At 50.5% G+C, this 16611-nt stretch overlaps 1 protein-coding gene across 8 annotated transcripts in view; it reads left to right on the top strand.

The window, feature by feature from the left end:
* SLC39A11 (solute carrier family 39 member 11) overlaps nt 1–14473 on the top strand; it is a 378940-nt gene extending 364467 nt beyond the window's left edge. For all 8 annotated transcript variants that reach the window (XM_058561457.1, XM_058561455.1, XM_058561454.1 and 5 more), the window contains 3 exons: nt 9038–9136; nt 11797–11955; nt 12777–14473. In XM_058561457.1, coding sequence (XP_058417440.1) covers nt 9038–9136; nt 11797–11955; nt 12777–12855 — 337 coding nt within the window. In that variant the 3' untranslated portion in view covers nt 12856–14473. The remainder of the gene's footprint in view (nt 1–9037; nt 9137–11796; nt 11956–12776) is intronic.
* The last annotated feature ends 2138 nt before the right edge of the window (nt 14474–16611 follow it).

Below are 16611 nucleotides of genomic sequence, written 5' to 3'. Positions count from 1 at the left end.
CCTTTCACGGCGGGACGATAACAATCAAAACAGTGTGTAAGGGCCTGCCACGCAAGAGCACACACGCTCATGGCACACGGGAGGATCTGAGAGCCGAGGTGAAGCAGGGCCTGTCAGGAATAGGCTATTCTCCTCTCATCATGAGCCAGCCAGAGGACATAGCCTGGAGGGCCAGGCTGTGGGGTACAAAGACACTTAACTTCCCAATTTTCAGAGAAACCACGACTCTCTCTACCACCTCCCCCAGGATGCCTCGCCTCCAACCCCAGAACTAAACCCTCCACTGAGCAATAATCTGTGGTTGAGGTTCAAGCGGGAATGTCCCATTGCACGACTCCAGGGGGCACCACTCACCGAGAACACATCGTGCAAGGTGCCCCCAGAATTGCGCAACACTGAGGTTCCAAAGCTATGGCCTTCGGAATGAGGAAGCAGGGGGCTGGTGGTTCTCAAGTGTTGCTTTTACCTTGAATCCCAGGAATCTGTCTTGCCCCAGCTAAGCGCCCTAGAAGACTCAGCTCCACTGAGCCTAGAAATTCTCAAATAAGATGCACGAGATCGGATGTTTTCCTTGCTCAGTCTGAGCAGTTTCTGGTGTTCAGATGTTTGCTGAGGAAGAAAGTTCACCTAAACTTTGCTTACTCTAGGTCAGTGGGTCTCAACCAGGGGTAATTTTGCCCCCCAAGGGGACATTTTGCTATGTCTGGAGACAGTTTTGGTTGTCATGACTGGACGGATGCTACTGGCATTGAGTGAGTAGAGGCCAGGGATGCTGCTAAACATACCACAGTGCACAGGACAGGCCCACAACAGAGAATGATCCAGCCCCAAGTGTGAGTAGTGGCAAGGCTGAGAAACTCTGCTGTAGATGAGATGTTCAGACCCCATTAACCCTGGAGGTCTCTGGCTAACATCTCCCCTGATCCACCCCGCTCTCCTTGTCTCCCAGAGCTGGCCAGAACCTCAGCTCACTAGGTGAGTGGGCATAAGGCAGCGCCTGCTCCTCTGCTGGGGATTGGAGCCCAGGTAACCATCTCTCTCTCTGACAGTTCGATGGGTTTGGGTGAGGCCCAGGGGACCTGAAGTGCATAGAGTAGTGGTTAAGTGTCCTTATCTGTAAAATGGGGATAATAATGGTAGAAAACGCTTAAGAGGTGGTTGAGAGGACCAAGCGTGTTGCTACATGTAAAATGCTTACAACCACGCCTGACACTTGGTAACACTCGATAAATGGCAGAGATGATTATCATCATTTTTATTCTGGCTGGAGGACCTTCGGCTCCTCTGATGGGCGTGGTAATGAAAGACGGTTTCGGCCGCAGGTTGTTGCACCAGGGTCTGTGGTGATCTGCGTTGCTCCCGGCACATGCTTTGTGCCAGCACACGCTCAAGGCCCGAGATGTTCTTAAGTGAAAGCTGTGAGTGGAGACTGCTAATAAATGGATTTCAAGGGAGCCCCCTCCGAGCGTCCCATTCAGCACAGGGGTCTGCCTCTAGAAGATGGGGTGGAGAGCCCTGGGATGGAATCCGACATGTGGCCTTGGGAAGACCCCCAGGGCAGGGCTGGGACATTGAGCACTCAAATTTTCCCTCAAAAGCCAGCAGACTCAGCTGGCTGTGAGTCTTTCCCACCCACAGGACAGATTCTTAGAAGACAGATGTCTAGGAGAGATGAGCCTTGCCTCTAACGCACTTTTTGTTTTTGTTTCTGTGTTGGCTTTGACTTGGGGAAGAGGAGAGAAAGGAAGACCTGGATCTCCCTCCCCTGCCATCTCACACCTTTGCTTACTCTGTTCCTTCTTCTTGAATAAAATGCATTTCCCCATGTCTGTCTATTAAAATGATCCCCATCCTACAAAGTCCTTCTTGAATGTCACTTTCTCCATGAAGGTTTTTGGGATCATCTTTCTCTGCCAGAATCCTTCTCCCCCTATGCTTTGTGCTTCTCTTCTGGCCTTTAGTAAGTCCTGTGCTGTCCTGTAGTTACTTGTATGCAGCTCTAGGAGATTGTAAACTCCTTGAGGATGGGCGCCCTTCCAAACATCTTCACGTGTGGCACGAACTCTCGCACATGGCCAGGGCTCAGCGGTGGATTCTGGAGTCGCTCCTGAAAAGAGGCTCCCAGCTGGCTGTCAGTTGCTGTTTCTGGCCTTGGTTCTGACCAGGAGGTCACAGAATCAAGAAGGTTGAGGAGCATGAGTTGGAGAAGAAATTTGTGTGAGGTTGGGAAGGTCACTGGGCTGTGAGGAACAGGGGACCTGAGTGTCTATCTCAGCGCTGCCTCATTCAGGAATCTTGGGCAATTTTAACAGTAGCTGCCATTTAAGGAACACCCACTCTGGGCTGAGCTGTGACCAGCACTTCATAGTGATTATTCCCTATCTGCAGAGGAACCCTGAAAATGGGGGAGTTTTATGCCCATTTTACAGACAAAGTGAAGGCCGAGTTTCTTGTAGCTTGCACTGGGTCACAACACTGCCCCTGGGGGTCCCACCCAGGTCTGTCTGGTTCACCCACTACGTGTCACATCACCTGCAAAGACCTTGAGCTTCTCCGCACTTCTGTTTTCTGCCTTAACAATGAAGGTGTTGAACTAGGGGCCTCCAAGGGCGTTTGTAGTCCGAGTGACTGAGTGTTCTCTAACTTTTAACTCTCAGTGCTAAGCGGGAAGAGGAGGCTGGAGATGAGAAGGCAGCCCCCGGGGAAACGGGGTCAGGCCTCTGGTTGCCTCCAGGCCTCTCAGGAAAAGCAGAAGCAACTGCCTGCTGGGATGACCTTTCTTCTGTTGCCCACCTCTTGGAATTAGTGGTATCCAAAGATAAGGGCAGGGAGCCCCCCTACCCCCACCCCAGCAGCCTGGAGGGCCAGTCTTGCACCTGAAAGGCCCTTGGCCGCCTGCCTCTACACAGCTGGCAGAGCGAGGACGGAGAGAGGCGGTGGGAAAGCATTCTTGGCCTCTTTGCTTCTGCTCTTGCTGCAGACTGGAGAGGCAAGCCGATGAATGGGTACCTTTTCCCTGCCTGCACCTCCCTGGCACCCCTCATGGGCCCGGCCCACTCTGTCTGCAGGGAGTCAATATTTGTGAGTGAGCCCAGCACCTTCCCCACCCCCAGGGATTTCCAGCTGCTTCCTGGCCCTAAGCTGCCTGAATTGCCCCTTTGTGTTCCTGCCCCAGGCAGAGAGCAAAGTGTCTGCTGCTGTCCCCGCAGGGAGGCCGTCTCTCCTGCCTCTGCTGCTCAGCCTGCTCCTGGGTGTCACTGGGCTGGGCTGGAGACGAGCGGCCCGTGGGGACTGACCTGACACCATGGGGCTGGTGAGAGTGGGAGGGAGATGCATCCGTAGGGTCCAGGGGTGGTTGGAGCTTGTGTCAGACCATCAGAAGTGCTGGATGGGGACTTTTTAGAAAAACATCTGCTCAGCTTGCAGGATTCTGTGTACTTCCTCTGTGGCTAATTAAAATTCTCACCCAGGCTTGCCTCTGCCACGTGCCAGGCTTCTCGGTGCTTCCAAGGATGACCAGCACATCCCAGGCGGCCCGGGACTTTCTCGGTTTCAGCACTGACTGTTCAGTGTCCCAGGAAACCTCTCAGTCCCGGGCAAACAGGGGCAATTAGGCACCCTAGTTCCCCTCACAAAACTCAAACTGCATTCAGAGAGTTCTGACTCCTTAACATATTTGTTCACACTGCCAGTGAGAGAGCTCGGAGAGTGGATAAACCGTGGCTGCTCACCTCCACCCCAGGTCAGAGAAGGAGAGCGGTGTTTGCTCATCTTCCTTCTTGCCATTCTCTCTTCCACCTTGGTGTTTAAAAAAATCAATCAAAATCCTACGAAATGAACTTGAAAAACATCCCTCATTTCCCCTAGTGCTGGATAGAGTCTGCCCCTTCCCAGCAAATTCAGATTCCTAAGAGGAAGGAAAAGGGAAGTCTGGACGCTTCAAGCCAAATCCAGCTCCTGCCCAGAGGCAACCCTCCCCGACAGACAGACAGACAGACAGACAGACAGAGACCCTGGGCTCATCTTCCCATTAGAGGCCTCTCAGGGCTGCTCTTGTCCCTGCCGGTGCAGCCTAGCCCCCAGGAGTCACCCCCCCCACCCTGTGACACCCCGCCCTGTAACTCTCCTGCCTCCCTCCCCCCTTCTCCCTCCTACTCTCCCTCTCTCCTCCCCTGTTCCTGATCTCCCCATCAGTGGCCTTTCCTGGCCCTTCGCAAAGGATCCCCTCCCTTGTTACTCCCAGTCGGGTCTGAGTGACAGGTCACCGTGGGGCTTGGTTTGTCACTGAAGGGCAGGGACGCTGTCAGGGGATGGCCTGTGGTTTCTTTTCTTAAAGAGCCCTTCATCCCCACTTCTCTCTCCCTGCTACTCGTTTGCCGTGGTCCAGACTGGTAATGTGTCTTTGTGCTCCCACCGGGAAGAACCAAGCACAAGAAGACAACAGCTTCAGTGTCTTCCCAAGGGCAAGGGCTTGGGTTTTTCCCCTGACTTTGGGATTCTGTTTGGAATCTTCATGGCCTGTGCTGGAAAGGAAACCTCTGATTTAGGCTTTCCCTTCCCAAAGTAGACAATGGACGGAGTGGCCCAGCAAGCCCCACTGCCTCGGGAGGCCAACACAGAGTGGCCTTGGTGTGGAGGCCAAGGGGGAGCACAGTAGGGCTACAGAAGGGCGTGAGCACTCCTGGGGCTTCTTCCATGCCCCAGTGCCCCCAGTAGGCTGCACTTGTCCCTCTTTCAGAGTGTCCCATCCCTGCCAGCCAATCTAGGCCCCCACTGCTCCTAAGTCAGCTCTGAGCTTGTGCTTCCGAGGGACCAGCGCTGCCAACCTGAGCCCTGTTTCCTTTTTGCTCCTCGCACCTAGATACACAGTGGCCGTTATCCCCGATCGCTCTTGTTGATACATCCCGTCTCCCCAGGGACCCTCTGCTTTGATGCTGTAGGATTCCCTCCAGAGCTCCCCAGCTCAGGTTTTATACACAGAAAGCACCCAGTCTGCAGGCTGCTGGACACACTCATAAGTGGCCACTGGTGTCCTCGGCTCCCAGCGGCGCAGCCCCTGCGATGCTCCTCAACTGAGTGTCCCAATAGCAGGGGAGTTCCAGAGTTGGAGACGGGCGTTGCCACCATCCTCATCCTCCTCCCCTTTGATGACTTCTTAAGTCAGCGGTGCTCAGCACTGTCAGCACATTCTTAAAATCTGCAGACCCGGGGCTTGACACCACAATTAACCAGAATCTCCGAGGGTGGGGCCCAGGCGCTGGCATCTGCTAAAGTTCCCTGGTGGCTGGAATGTGTAGCCAGGGCTGAGCGCTCTGGTTTAATTCACGGTCCTGAGCTGATGCAAGTGGTCAAGCGGAGCAGAGGGTGTGCAGTGGACGGAGCCCTTCCACTGAGTCACCCCCACCTAGTTGACATCTGACATGGTGGGCCAGTATTGGGGTGTGTGTGTGCACATGTGTATGTGTGTGTGCACATGTGTATGTAGGTGCAGTGTGTGTATACAGGAGAGCCAAGAAGGTGGGAAAGGCAGAGAAGCTGTGGTCCAGCCCTTGCCATGGGGTTGACGAGCCCAGGAGCACTCAGGAGAGATTCCGTGATCACCCAGCAAGGCAGCGCCCTGCCCAGAACGACCTGGCAGGATCCCAAGGGTGCGGCACCTGGTTGGGCTGGAAGCCCCATGCTGGAGCCAGTGCAGGGCAGAGGGAACACAGCCTGCCAGGGATAGAAGAAAGGGGTTTCTGTGCTGCTTATCAGGACGGTGGCTCCAGGACAGGATGTGGAGGAGGCTTCCACAGCCCGCCCGGCGGACGGCTATAGTCAGCGCCATGTCACGGTGAGGACTTTGGACAGGGAACCCCACCTCCAACTTGCTGGTGACATTGGGTGGCAACTCTGTGGTTAGGCCTGGGGTAAGTCATGGGCCTGCCTGTGAACATGGGGGACAGGTGACAGCAGTGGGCAGCAAGCCAGCCACAAAGTGCCGTTTCCACGTCAGATAAGGGGCACAAAAACTGCTCAGACACCTTGATCTTCCTCATTGAAAGAAACCTTGGATCCGGGGCTCTGCAAAAGGTAGAGAAAGCTGGTTGTATTCACTCAACCATTTGCGGGAAGCGAGAAAATACTGAAAAAGTTTGGAGGAAAAGGACTCCACTGTGAAGATCTGTCCAAGAAGGCAGGGCAAAGGCTGATGAAATATTGGCAAGAATTTGCCCTTAAGGTTCATTTCTTCAACAGAAAGATATCCCAGATGTCCCCTGCCCCTGGAATAAAAGCTCAGGGTCAGCTTGGTCTACGAAAGTGATAGCAGAAGCCTCTAGAACAAGCTGTATTTCTGCCCAGGGCTGGCGAGAGCGTGCTCCTCAGCATCCTATAGCTTGAGCAGGGCTGGACAGTGGGATCCAAAGCTGGGTTTGGATTCCTAGACCAGGCCCAAGAGGGGAGGCTCTTGACTCTGATCCCAAACCCAGCTCCCCGAGGCTGCTCTCATCACCCTCCCTGGACAACAGAGGAAAGTTGTGACCCTTTTATCCTGCCCTGTAGACTGGCTGAGGGCGATAGTTAGGGACTCAGAAAAGGAGGAGAGAGGCAAGCTGACCCAGCAGAGCCCCTGCCACACACACACACGTACTTAAAAGGCAAGGAAACAGAACAACAGCTTTTTCCTAAAAATCATAAGCCGGATTTCTTTTTGGACCCTGTCTAATTTCTCCTCATCTCACTCTCTCTTGTTAAGCTGAGACAGATCAGGGCTGCCTTGGAGAATGTGTAGGCCATGGTTGACTCCCAGGCCTCACCTAGCAGAGGTGAGACCCAGCTGCCTAGGACAGACTCTTAAGGGTCACCCAGAGGCGACCAGGACTCCTTGTCCATTGCAGCTTTCCATACTCAGAAATGCAGCAGAATGGTCCAAGCTCATCAAGGTGCCCTGTAGACCCTCCCAGGAGCTCTCATCCCCTCTGTACCAAGGGAAAGATCTAGTCTCCAGGCAGTTCCTGAGGCTCAGCGGGGATGGAGCCTGGAGGTGACCAGAGGAAAGATGCCAGCCCAGGAGGAACAAGAGTCCAGGCCTCCTGGGAGTTTCTGTGCACCTGAACAGACCAACCAGCACGCAGGAGCACGGTATCAGAAAGACCTTCGTGTTGTACAAGCGTTCTCCGAGGAGGTACTCTTGGCCTGTCCAACCTTATGAGTGATGTAAATATCTCACAGAAGTATCAACAAGAGCAAATGAATGCATGCTGGTGGGGAGTCAAGCAGAGGTCAGACATCCCCGTCAGATCTACTTGAAGCAGGACTCTGTAATGGGGTGAGTTTTGATTCAGGGTAGAAAGTATTCTGAGCCTGTCTTGGAAAGGGAACCTGTGAGTTCTTGGAAAGGCCCACCCTGGCCCCGTTCTGCTTCTTGAAGCTAAGTCAGCCATCTTGTTGGCACTGACTGTCCTACAGTCCCATTCTGTCGCCCCTTCTATGACTAGCTCACACTGAAACCTCTGTGATAACAACACCCCCACCCTACAACAGACGTTGATTAGGTCCTTACTGCATGCCAGCTCCTCTGTGCTAAGGGCTTTAGAGGGACCGCCCAGGTTATCATCCAGGCAACCCTGTGAAGGCGGAGGGGAAGTGGTATTGTTCTTCAAATTTTACAGTTGGGGAAATGGAAGGTAGCACAGCCAACAAATGACAGATCCAGGATTTGAACCTAAGAAGTCTGACTGCAAAGCCCAAACTTAAACTACCACATGCATGGCGGTGAGGTCCTAAGGAGGGATGGAGAACTCAAGGCCCAGGGTCTCTGATTCCATCTCATCAGATCTTTCTGTAGCCAGTGAGATTTTAGGGTAGGGGTCAGCAAATTACACCTCATGGGCCTAGTCCAGCCCATCACCTGTTTTTGTAAGTAAAGTTTTATTGGAACACAGCCACACTCATTTGTTTACACATTGGCTGCTCTCCCACTACAATGACAGAGTGGAGTAGTGGCCACCGAGACCCAGTGGCCTTCGAAGCCTAAAATCTGTACTATCCGGCCCTGTTCAGAATAAGTTTGCTGCCCTTTGCATCACGGGATGAGGTCAGAGCATGTCTAGGCCCCTCTTTCTCTAAGAAGTAAAAAGAGAGGGCTACCTTAGATAACACAGACGGGATTTGAGGGAGAGGTCAGCAGACGCTGAGCGATCAGTTTCCTCACAATAGTTTCCAGCGCGCATAATGAGGGTTCTTAATTTCTGTGCGTGCCTTGTCTCCCTGGGGGTCGCATAGTGCGCTTGCAGCCATCTCGTTCTGTTTCTCCTCCCTTTGAACTCTAATACCTCGTCTGTGTGCGAAGCAGGCCCTTAAGGCTTGGCTCCAACCAATTGACCAATTCACACAACTCTATGTCCTGCAGAGGCAGGGAGAGAGGACTGTGGTGAGCACCAAATGGGCCCAGAGAAGTCAAAGAAGTATAGTGCCCGTGCCAGACCCACACGGAGAGCCCAGGGGGAGCCAGGCCCAGACCCAGGGCATCACCCTGAGATTCTGCATCAGTACTTCCTTGTCTCATTTCTGAAGTTGCTTTTGGATAAAATGTGATATACCCATCTCCGTGCCAGGAGGGAATGGAAACCAAAATGTATTGAGCGCTTCCTACGTGCTAGGAACTTATAGGCATTAGGTCACTGGGTCACGTGGCAAGCCTTCATGGTAGATGTCATCGTCCCCATGTAACCCCGTGTTATTAACGAGGACCTGAGGCGTTAGGTCATCCTAACATCCAGCCAGCGTGTTCTGTGCTGCATTGTAGCTCCCTAAAGATCAAGCGTCCCTAGGGACCAAGGACAGCACGAAGGCCTGGAGCGTATGTGTCACCCCCTCCCTCTCTTTGTGCTGTCCACTTACACACGTGCCCTAAACTTTCTCCTTCCTCCACCTGTCTCATGCGTCACCTGGATCTCTAACGCCAAAGGACGGCGTTGGGCCTAGGCCAGGGGCTCCTGTGTGTGTGGGTGCTCCTTCCAGACAGCTGCCTTCATGTGCCTTCTTCGTCCTTCAGGAATTTAGCCATTGGAATTGGGATCCAGAATTTCCCAGAGGGCCTCGCTGTCAGCCTCCCCCTGCGAGGAGCTGGCTTCTCCACCTGGAGAGCCTTCTGGTAAGTGCTCCAGAGCGTCGGCCGTCAGAGGCCAGGGTCTCTGATATAAAGCTCAGAGCAGTCCTCCGTGCAGGTTTCTTCCTTCAGGAACAACCTCTTCTGACCTGGAAGTGAATCCAGAGCTTCTGGTACAACACTAACAACCTGGTTGAATCCTTCACCCCCAAGGCTGGGAGGAACCTCAAGAAACTCGTCTCTTGACCTTCAGCCTTTACGTAAACCAGCCCAAATGGCCATGTTTCCTGTTTTAAAACCCCTCCATGGACAACCACACCATGCCCATTCAGTGTTAGGTTTTCTCTCCCTTGGGTAGGAAGAACCGAGGTCAACCTTGTGTCTACTCTAAATGTCACATGCCTTAACGTAGGCTTCTGTTACCATGGCCTGTCCCCGAGAGCCATTACCTTAGCTCCTATCATAACCCTTGTCAGTGTGAAGACCAGGATTATGTCACCTCCCCTGGTCTGGGGAGATGAGGCCCATTGCACTCATGCCGACTGTTTTCATAGTCCTCAGGGGCTTTCTAGTCTATTCCTTAATTTTACCTTTTCAGTGATGTGTAAGGTGAGTCCCCCATTTTCAGAGGACGGAACCATGGCCCAGAGTGTTGGTCAGGTGACCAGCTCAAGTCACCTGGCTCATCAGCGGTGACTCCAAGTCTCATCTTCTGCCACTCAACTCAGGACTCTGAGCCCCAGAACACCTCGTTGTTAAAACAATTGCCACTCTAGAATGTATGATCGGAACATTTAAAAGGACTGCTAATGACTACAATTTAAAAATACCTTTCAGGGGCCAGCCTGGTGACATAGTAGTTAAGTTTGTGCACTCCGCTTCAGCGGCCTGGGGTTCGTGGGTTCGGATCCCGGGCACGGACCTACACACTGCTCATCAAGCCATGCTGTGGAGCCCACTCATATACAAAAAGTAGAGGAAGATTGGCACGGATGTTAGCTCAGGGACCATCTTCCTCACATTAAAAAAAGACAAAAACCCTTTCATTTTATAAGGCCTTATGACTTACAAGTTCTTGCACATACTTAAATTATTTTATTTCCACCCTCCATTACTTCTTTCTCCACTGTTGGAGTCTGCAGAATTGAGGGCAGGGCAAGAGACCCTAGAGATTTTTTCCAAGGGTGAGTTGCATGAGCCAGAGGGGCCTGACTGTCATCTCATACAGCAGAGGCACCACGGGAGGTGAGGGGAGGGAATGAGGCCTTTGTGGTCAGTGTCCAGACCCTGAGATTAAACTTTTTTAAATTCTCACTCCAGTCTGGGCTTGACATCAAACCCATTTTTTCCTGAGGTGACACAGCCAAGGCCAGGAATTGTACACACTAAGGAGCGGCAAGGTCCCCTGGCCTGTGCACACAAGCGTGGGAGCCAGGAAGCATGGCCCCACAGAGAATTCTGCAGCACAAACAGGGTCTCCCCCATGCCGGCCTTCTGCTTCTGGCCAGGGAGAAACAGGGAGGGGGTCGGAGTTCACGGTCCTGGATGTCTCTCACCCACATTTTACAGATGGAGGGATTGAGGCTCAGAGGCAGTATATCATGCCAAATGCCCACAGCAAGGGGCAGTGGGAAAGATGTCCCAGCTCCTTGTCTATTGGCATTCAACCTGTAGCAGGTATCTTTTCCAGTGGGGCTCAGCTATGGGGTTCAGATACCAGCTTATCTCCTGCTCTCTGAATCCCCAGTGCTCCTGTGGCCTACTGTTTTAACCAGGGCACATTTGATTTCAAGCAACAGAGACCCACTCTTGCTAGCTCAAATAAAGGGGTTTTTTTAAAGGAGAAATCTCATCTTAATCCAAGATGGAGGTAGTGGGGACAGGCCCTCAATATATACAAGGCCAGGAAGGTCCGCCTCTGCAGCAGAGGTGGGTGGGTACAGCTCCTTCAGAAGGGGTGCATTTGTGGTCTGAACCCCCAAACATACCAGGCACGACTGTCCTTGGGAAATGTCCATACCACTTCTAATCAGCGTCCTATCGTTCAAAAGGCAACGTAGGCATCAGCTGATGAATGGATGTAGAACATGTGTGGTATCCATACAATGGGATAGAATTCAGTCATAAAAGGAATGAAGTATTGATACATGTTACAACATGGATGCACCTTGAAAACATTATGCTAAGTGAAATCAGCCAATTAAAAGGACTACATACTGAATGATTCCATTTATATGAAATATCCGGGAGAGGCAAATCCATGGAGACAGAAGGTAGACTAGTGTTTGCCAAGGGCTAGGGGGAGGGAGGAATGGGGAGGGGTTTCTTTTTGGGATGATGAATAATGTTCTGGAATTAGAGAATGGTGATGGTTGCACAACCTTATGAATATACTAAAAACCACTGAACTGTACACATTCAATGGGTGTACCATAGGCCATTTTTTTATTTTAATAAGACAACGTAGGAAACTTAGAACTCTAAAAGAAACACCTTGGAGGGGAGGTGTCTGCTGTAACCGTGAAACAGGGAGGTGGGGAAGGAGAGGGAGGTGGTTAAGAAAACGACGGAGCGCTTTTGCAGTGCCGTGCCAGGTGTCGTGTGGAATAAAACGCATCCGTTTTCTAGAGTTGAGTCAGCAGTCTGAGCATGTTGAGTGTCTGCTGGACTCCCCCAGGTCACACGTGTCTCTGTTCCCTCTGTAGGTACGGGCAGCTAAGTGGCATGGTGGAGCCTCTGGCCGGGGTCTTCGGTGCCTTTGCCGTGGTGCTGGCTGAGCCCATCCTGCCCTACGCTCTGGCCTTCGCTGCTGGAGCCATGGTCTATGTGGTCATGGACGACATCATCCCCGAGGCTCAGATCAGGTTGGAGAGCTTCCCCTCCCTTGTCCGTCCCTGTCCGCAGCCCAGCCCAGGCCCCAGCCTCGGATCTGCCCTTTCTTCTTTTGCCACTCCTTCCTTTCCTTCCACCCCTTCCTGCCCCTTCCCAAGATCATCCCCACCCCCTCCTCAACTGTGCTCTCTGAAACGGAAAGAAAGAGGAGGCATGGGCGGTGGGTGGAGAGGCAGATGAGGTGATATGAGGAGCGGCATACACCCCCACTCCCCTCCGATGACACAGACTATTATTTTTGTATATTCTCTCTCTCTATCTCGATTTTTCTGGGGCTGGAATGAGGGGAAAAGTGAGCTCTAAAATGTTAACCAAAGCTATACATCCATGTTTTCTCATTGTCTAGCTACAGGCCAGGTATTGCGGGGGCGGGGGGGGGCTTCCTTTTTTGTTTCATTGTGGTTTTTATAGCAGAATGATTTTAAGGCTAGATTACAAGGTCAGATTAAATAATATCTTCAAGGAATAATTGCCACTCTTTATTACTCAAGCGTGGATTCCAGAGCCATGTTGGGTGACCTTGGGCAAGTTACTTATTTTTCAGTGCCCACCAGTAAAATGGGAATAATAATAGTACTGACCTCGTGTGGTTATCCTGTGGGATCACATGAGTTAATCAGTTTGCCTGGCATATAGTAAGCCCCAATAAATATTACTTGTCAATGTTATTATCATTATTAGTAGTAGTCTTCTGTTTTCTATTGGAATTGGACATTGCCAAGGATGATTTCAGCCTGGACAGTCTCCCAGAGTGCGTTAAAGTCTTACTTCTCTTCCTTTCCTTCCCTCCTAGTGGAAATGGGAAGCTGGCGTCCTGGGCCTCCATCCTGGGATTCGTGGTGATGATGTCACTCGACGTTGGCCTGGGCTAGTGCTGAAGTGCCTCGGAGCCCAGGAAAGGCAGCATGAGGAAACTACGATGGTTGGCTTCTATGGGACCACATGCCCCTTTCTTCACATTAAAACATTTTTCCTTTTGCTTCTTTTCATCTCATTATCCTAATTGACTCTGATTATAGTATGACAATTTTTACTTTTCTTTTGAGAGAGATATTGGTTTTATCTGGAATTTCAAGGTGTCATAGAACTACAGATTTTTGCCTGGTCACTAAATGGACTCTTTCTTCAGTGGGATTACCAAGGACATACAGATCAGGAAAATCTCTGCTTTTGTACCTTCACTCTCCCTCGCTAGATTTAATGGCAACTCCTCAAGGTCACCTACAGAAGCAAGCTACCAAGAGAGAAGTTGCCTAAGCATTTCTGCCTGGTGACTCAGAGCACAATGGCCAGGACATTTTTTGTCTATCCCTCCTGATCTGTCACCATAGATCCTCTACCCATCTAGACCGGAACTGGAGCATCGTGGACATAGCAAGTACTTTCCAAGGCCCAGCCAGCCCAAGGAAGAATGTATCTTCCCCTACCTCCCCCAGGGAGATGCTGTATGGGAGGGGATACAGAAAAGGGAAGAAAATGAGCTAGTCTTTCTCTCTCTCTTTTTAAGGCAAAGATTGACACTACTGAAGTTAAGGGAATTAGGACAACTGTGAACACACAGGGAGCCTGTGACAAGAGGACAGAGTATGGCTTTGATCTCTAATGATTGCAAGAGCAAAGTAGTTTGTCATGGTGTCCAAATCCCCCAGATGTTTATTTTGATAAGTTGATAGCTTCGTTTTTCTAAGAGACTTGGGGACACCAGCAATCTGCTAGAACCCAAACACTTCATTTACTTATGGAGGGAGCCACTTAAGCTAATTTAAGTGAATGAAAGACATTTAGAATCTGCACTGGGTCCCTCTCTGTTGACCATTTGGTAGCTTGTAACCTGACCCAGGACTCTTAAGCTGCAGCAGGCTTTGCTGGAGTTTGGCCAGAGAGTTTAGGATTAGAAAGGAAGAAGGGATAGGAGAACAAAAAAAAAGGAGAGAGATTTTTACATTTCCCTTTTAAAGTAAACTTTAGCCAAGTCATCATTCTGAAATGACCCTAAAGAATGACTTGAACGAGACTAGGAGCGAATCTACTCCTTGTTACACGTAGCTTCTCCAACAGGGTGATAAAACATGTCTGCTTCAAACACAGTAAGGCCTGCCATCCTCATTGGTCAAAGGAGCGCATGGGACCTTGACTGGGCTCCACTGGCAAGGCAGGCTGCCCAAGAGCCAGGTATTCAGACATTGTGTTATCAACACCTGCCCTGAGTTTACATGTTTCATTGCTTCCAAGGGTGAATACCCTGCTCTGTGAATGCTCTAAGAACCCAAGGGCCAACCCTATGCTGAGTCTATGTGTGTTCTTCCAAAGCACTGATGATCAAAATTGAAGACACATTCAGAGGTTTGATTGGTTGAAATTAATTGGTTTGGTGGTTGGTGTTTGTGTATTTTTATGTCTTTGTATGTAGTTCTGCATAATGCAAACTTCTTTCTGATGGACAAGACCTCATACTGTGATTAATATCAATAAAAGGGATATTGTCATGGATGACCTGTGCTTTGTTCAGTCCTTCTCAAAGCTGCTTCTTTCCAGGATTGATAACATAAGAGGTAACTAAAGTTAGTCCTAATATTTCCTCTTCCCAGCACCAGTAGGAGCAAAGGAAAGGGGTGAGATGAGAAGAGCTAGTTAGATTCAAGGTTGCAAACAACAGCATCCAACCCAACCTTACTTAGACCAAGAATTTAATGGAAGGCTATCAGGGAGCTCACAGGGGAATCAAGCTTGAAAATGGGTTGGAGCCAAGAAAACTAGAGGTCTGGGACCATGGTCCAATCACATCTCGAAAACAGCTTGGTTTGGATGCCATGGCCTCCAGTGTTGGTCTCTGAATACTGGACACCGCCACTCAGACTGCTGCCCTTTGATGCCACCACCACCACCACAGGAATGAACTCTAGCCCTGATTCTCTGTGCCTTGGCTCCACATTCAAAGTTCGGGGCTGGAACATCTAGCTGGCAGAGCTTAGATCCTGTGCCCGTGAACTAGCTGGTCCTGCCCCCTTCCCAAGACTCTCACAACAATGGATTTTCAAATTTTGGAATGAGTTTAGGTGGTGGAAAGCCAAAAGAAGAGAAAAAAGTTCATTAAGTTTATTACAGCCTCACTCTTTTGCTATTCAACATCTAGACACACTAAAATTCCTCTATTTTCTCTTAAAAGAACCTTTCTGCTTAGATAACAGAGCTATCCCTCACACAATGGAAACTTCACACTTCCCTCTCCCAAAGGGAGCTACCCCAGTGGCCAGCTGCCCCAGTGGTGGAGCATTCCTTTCTTGGGTTCAAAAACTCTTAGCTGGTGGAGTCCAAAGTTGAAGAGAGTGAGAGTCCTTAGGTAAAGTGGAGGGGGCACCATCGCCACTCCCCCTTCTTCCAGACCTGCTTAGTCTGGCTATGGGAGAAACAGCACCACATATTGATCACTGGTTCTGAGCAAACACCAATCTTAAGGGACAATATCTCAAGCTTGTTATCTGTTGTCTCAGAGCTAGTCCTGAAACCAATTCATGTCAGTTCAAAACAGATGACAGCTTCTGGGTAATAGGATCAGATTACACGGGTATCTGCCCACTGCCTTCTCTCTTTGACCATAAAGTGAATTCCTTGGTCAGAAGCAGTGTCCTATAGGATGCCATGATGATAAGACAGACAGGGAGGCAATTCCAAATCCAGACATATGAGCCTGTCTCAGTGAGGAGACATCTCTGCCTTTTCCATAATGGAAGAGGTCCAAGGTCATCAGTCTGCAACTGAGTAGTCCGCGGGTGTCCCTGAAGTATCATCAGTATCGGGGTCATGTATCATCGTTGATCCTTTGTGCATTCAGTGACCAGGTCTGCGTCAATGACAGAAAGCTATGTGGTTGAATCTATGCATAGTTCCATTTGGCAACATGGGCACTTTTATTCTTTAATCAGTTGAGAAAGCAATGATGTGCCTGGGGAAAGGAACTGTCCATTCATAGAGTAGATTGTCTAGTGAATTATTAAGAGCCTACTCCCTAGTGGGGACTTTGGGTGACTTTTACTTGAGGGACAATTATTTTCACATTTGGCCCATTCTGAGAGGTGCAGCCATATATGCCTCCCCAAACCTCTCTGTCACCAAACTCTAATCTTGCCTCTTTCAAGTGCTTGACCATTTGGCCAGACCATTTGCCACGGCTCATAAACTGGTATAGCTTCATGCATCAAACTATCTTTCCTTCCAAGCAAAGTGGACATAGAGGGATGTGCTTAGAATTCTCCCCACGGGGAGGTTTTCTCTCCATCTACTATCCTCATTGGCACTATAACATCGCACAGTCCATTTCTAGTTTGGGCCAGCACATACGCAGAGCCATGTGTAAACCAGGCTCAGTGGTTTTTCTTCTCTCAGCCACTGGCTCTTGGGAAACTCACCTTGAGGACACTGTTAGATTGATGAAGGGGTCAGGAACAGGCACATGAGGCACGTGAGCTACCTGTGCGTGCAACTTGTGCCTTCAGGACTGGTCAGGCCCAGTCCCGTAGAAGCGATTTCCAATGGGTAATGGGATTTTATAAGTGTGGTAGATGCTCCAGTATATGAGGGACAGCATGGGGGACAGATGACAATCAGTACTTCAGGGATAATCACCTGGT

Source organism: Diceros bicornis, chromosome 18 (genome assembly GCF_020826845.1).
Source record: "Diceros bicornis minor isolate mBicDic1 chromosome 18, mDicBic1.mat.cur, whole genome shotgun sequence".
Lineage (NCBI taxonomy): Eukaryota > Metazoa > Chordata > Mammalia > Perissodactyla > Rhinocerotidae > Diceros > Diceros bicornis.
This window is presented reverse-complemented; position numbering and strand designations above follow the sequence as displayed.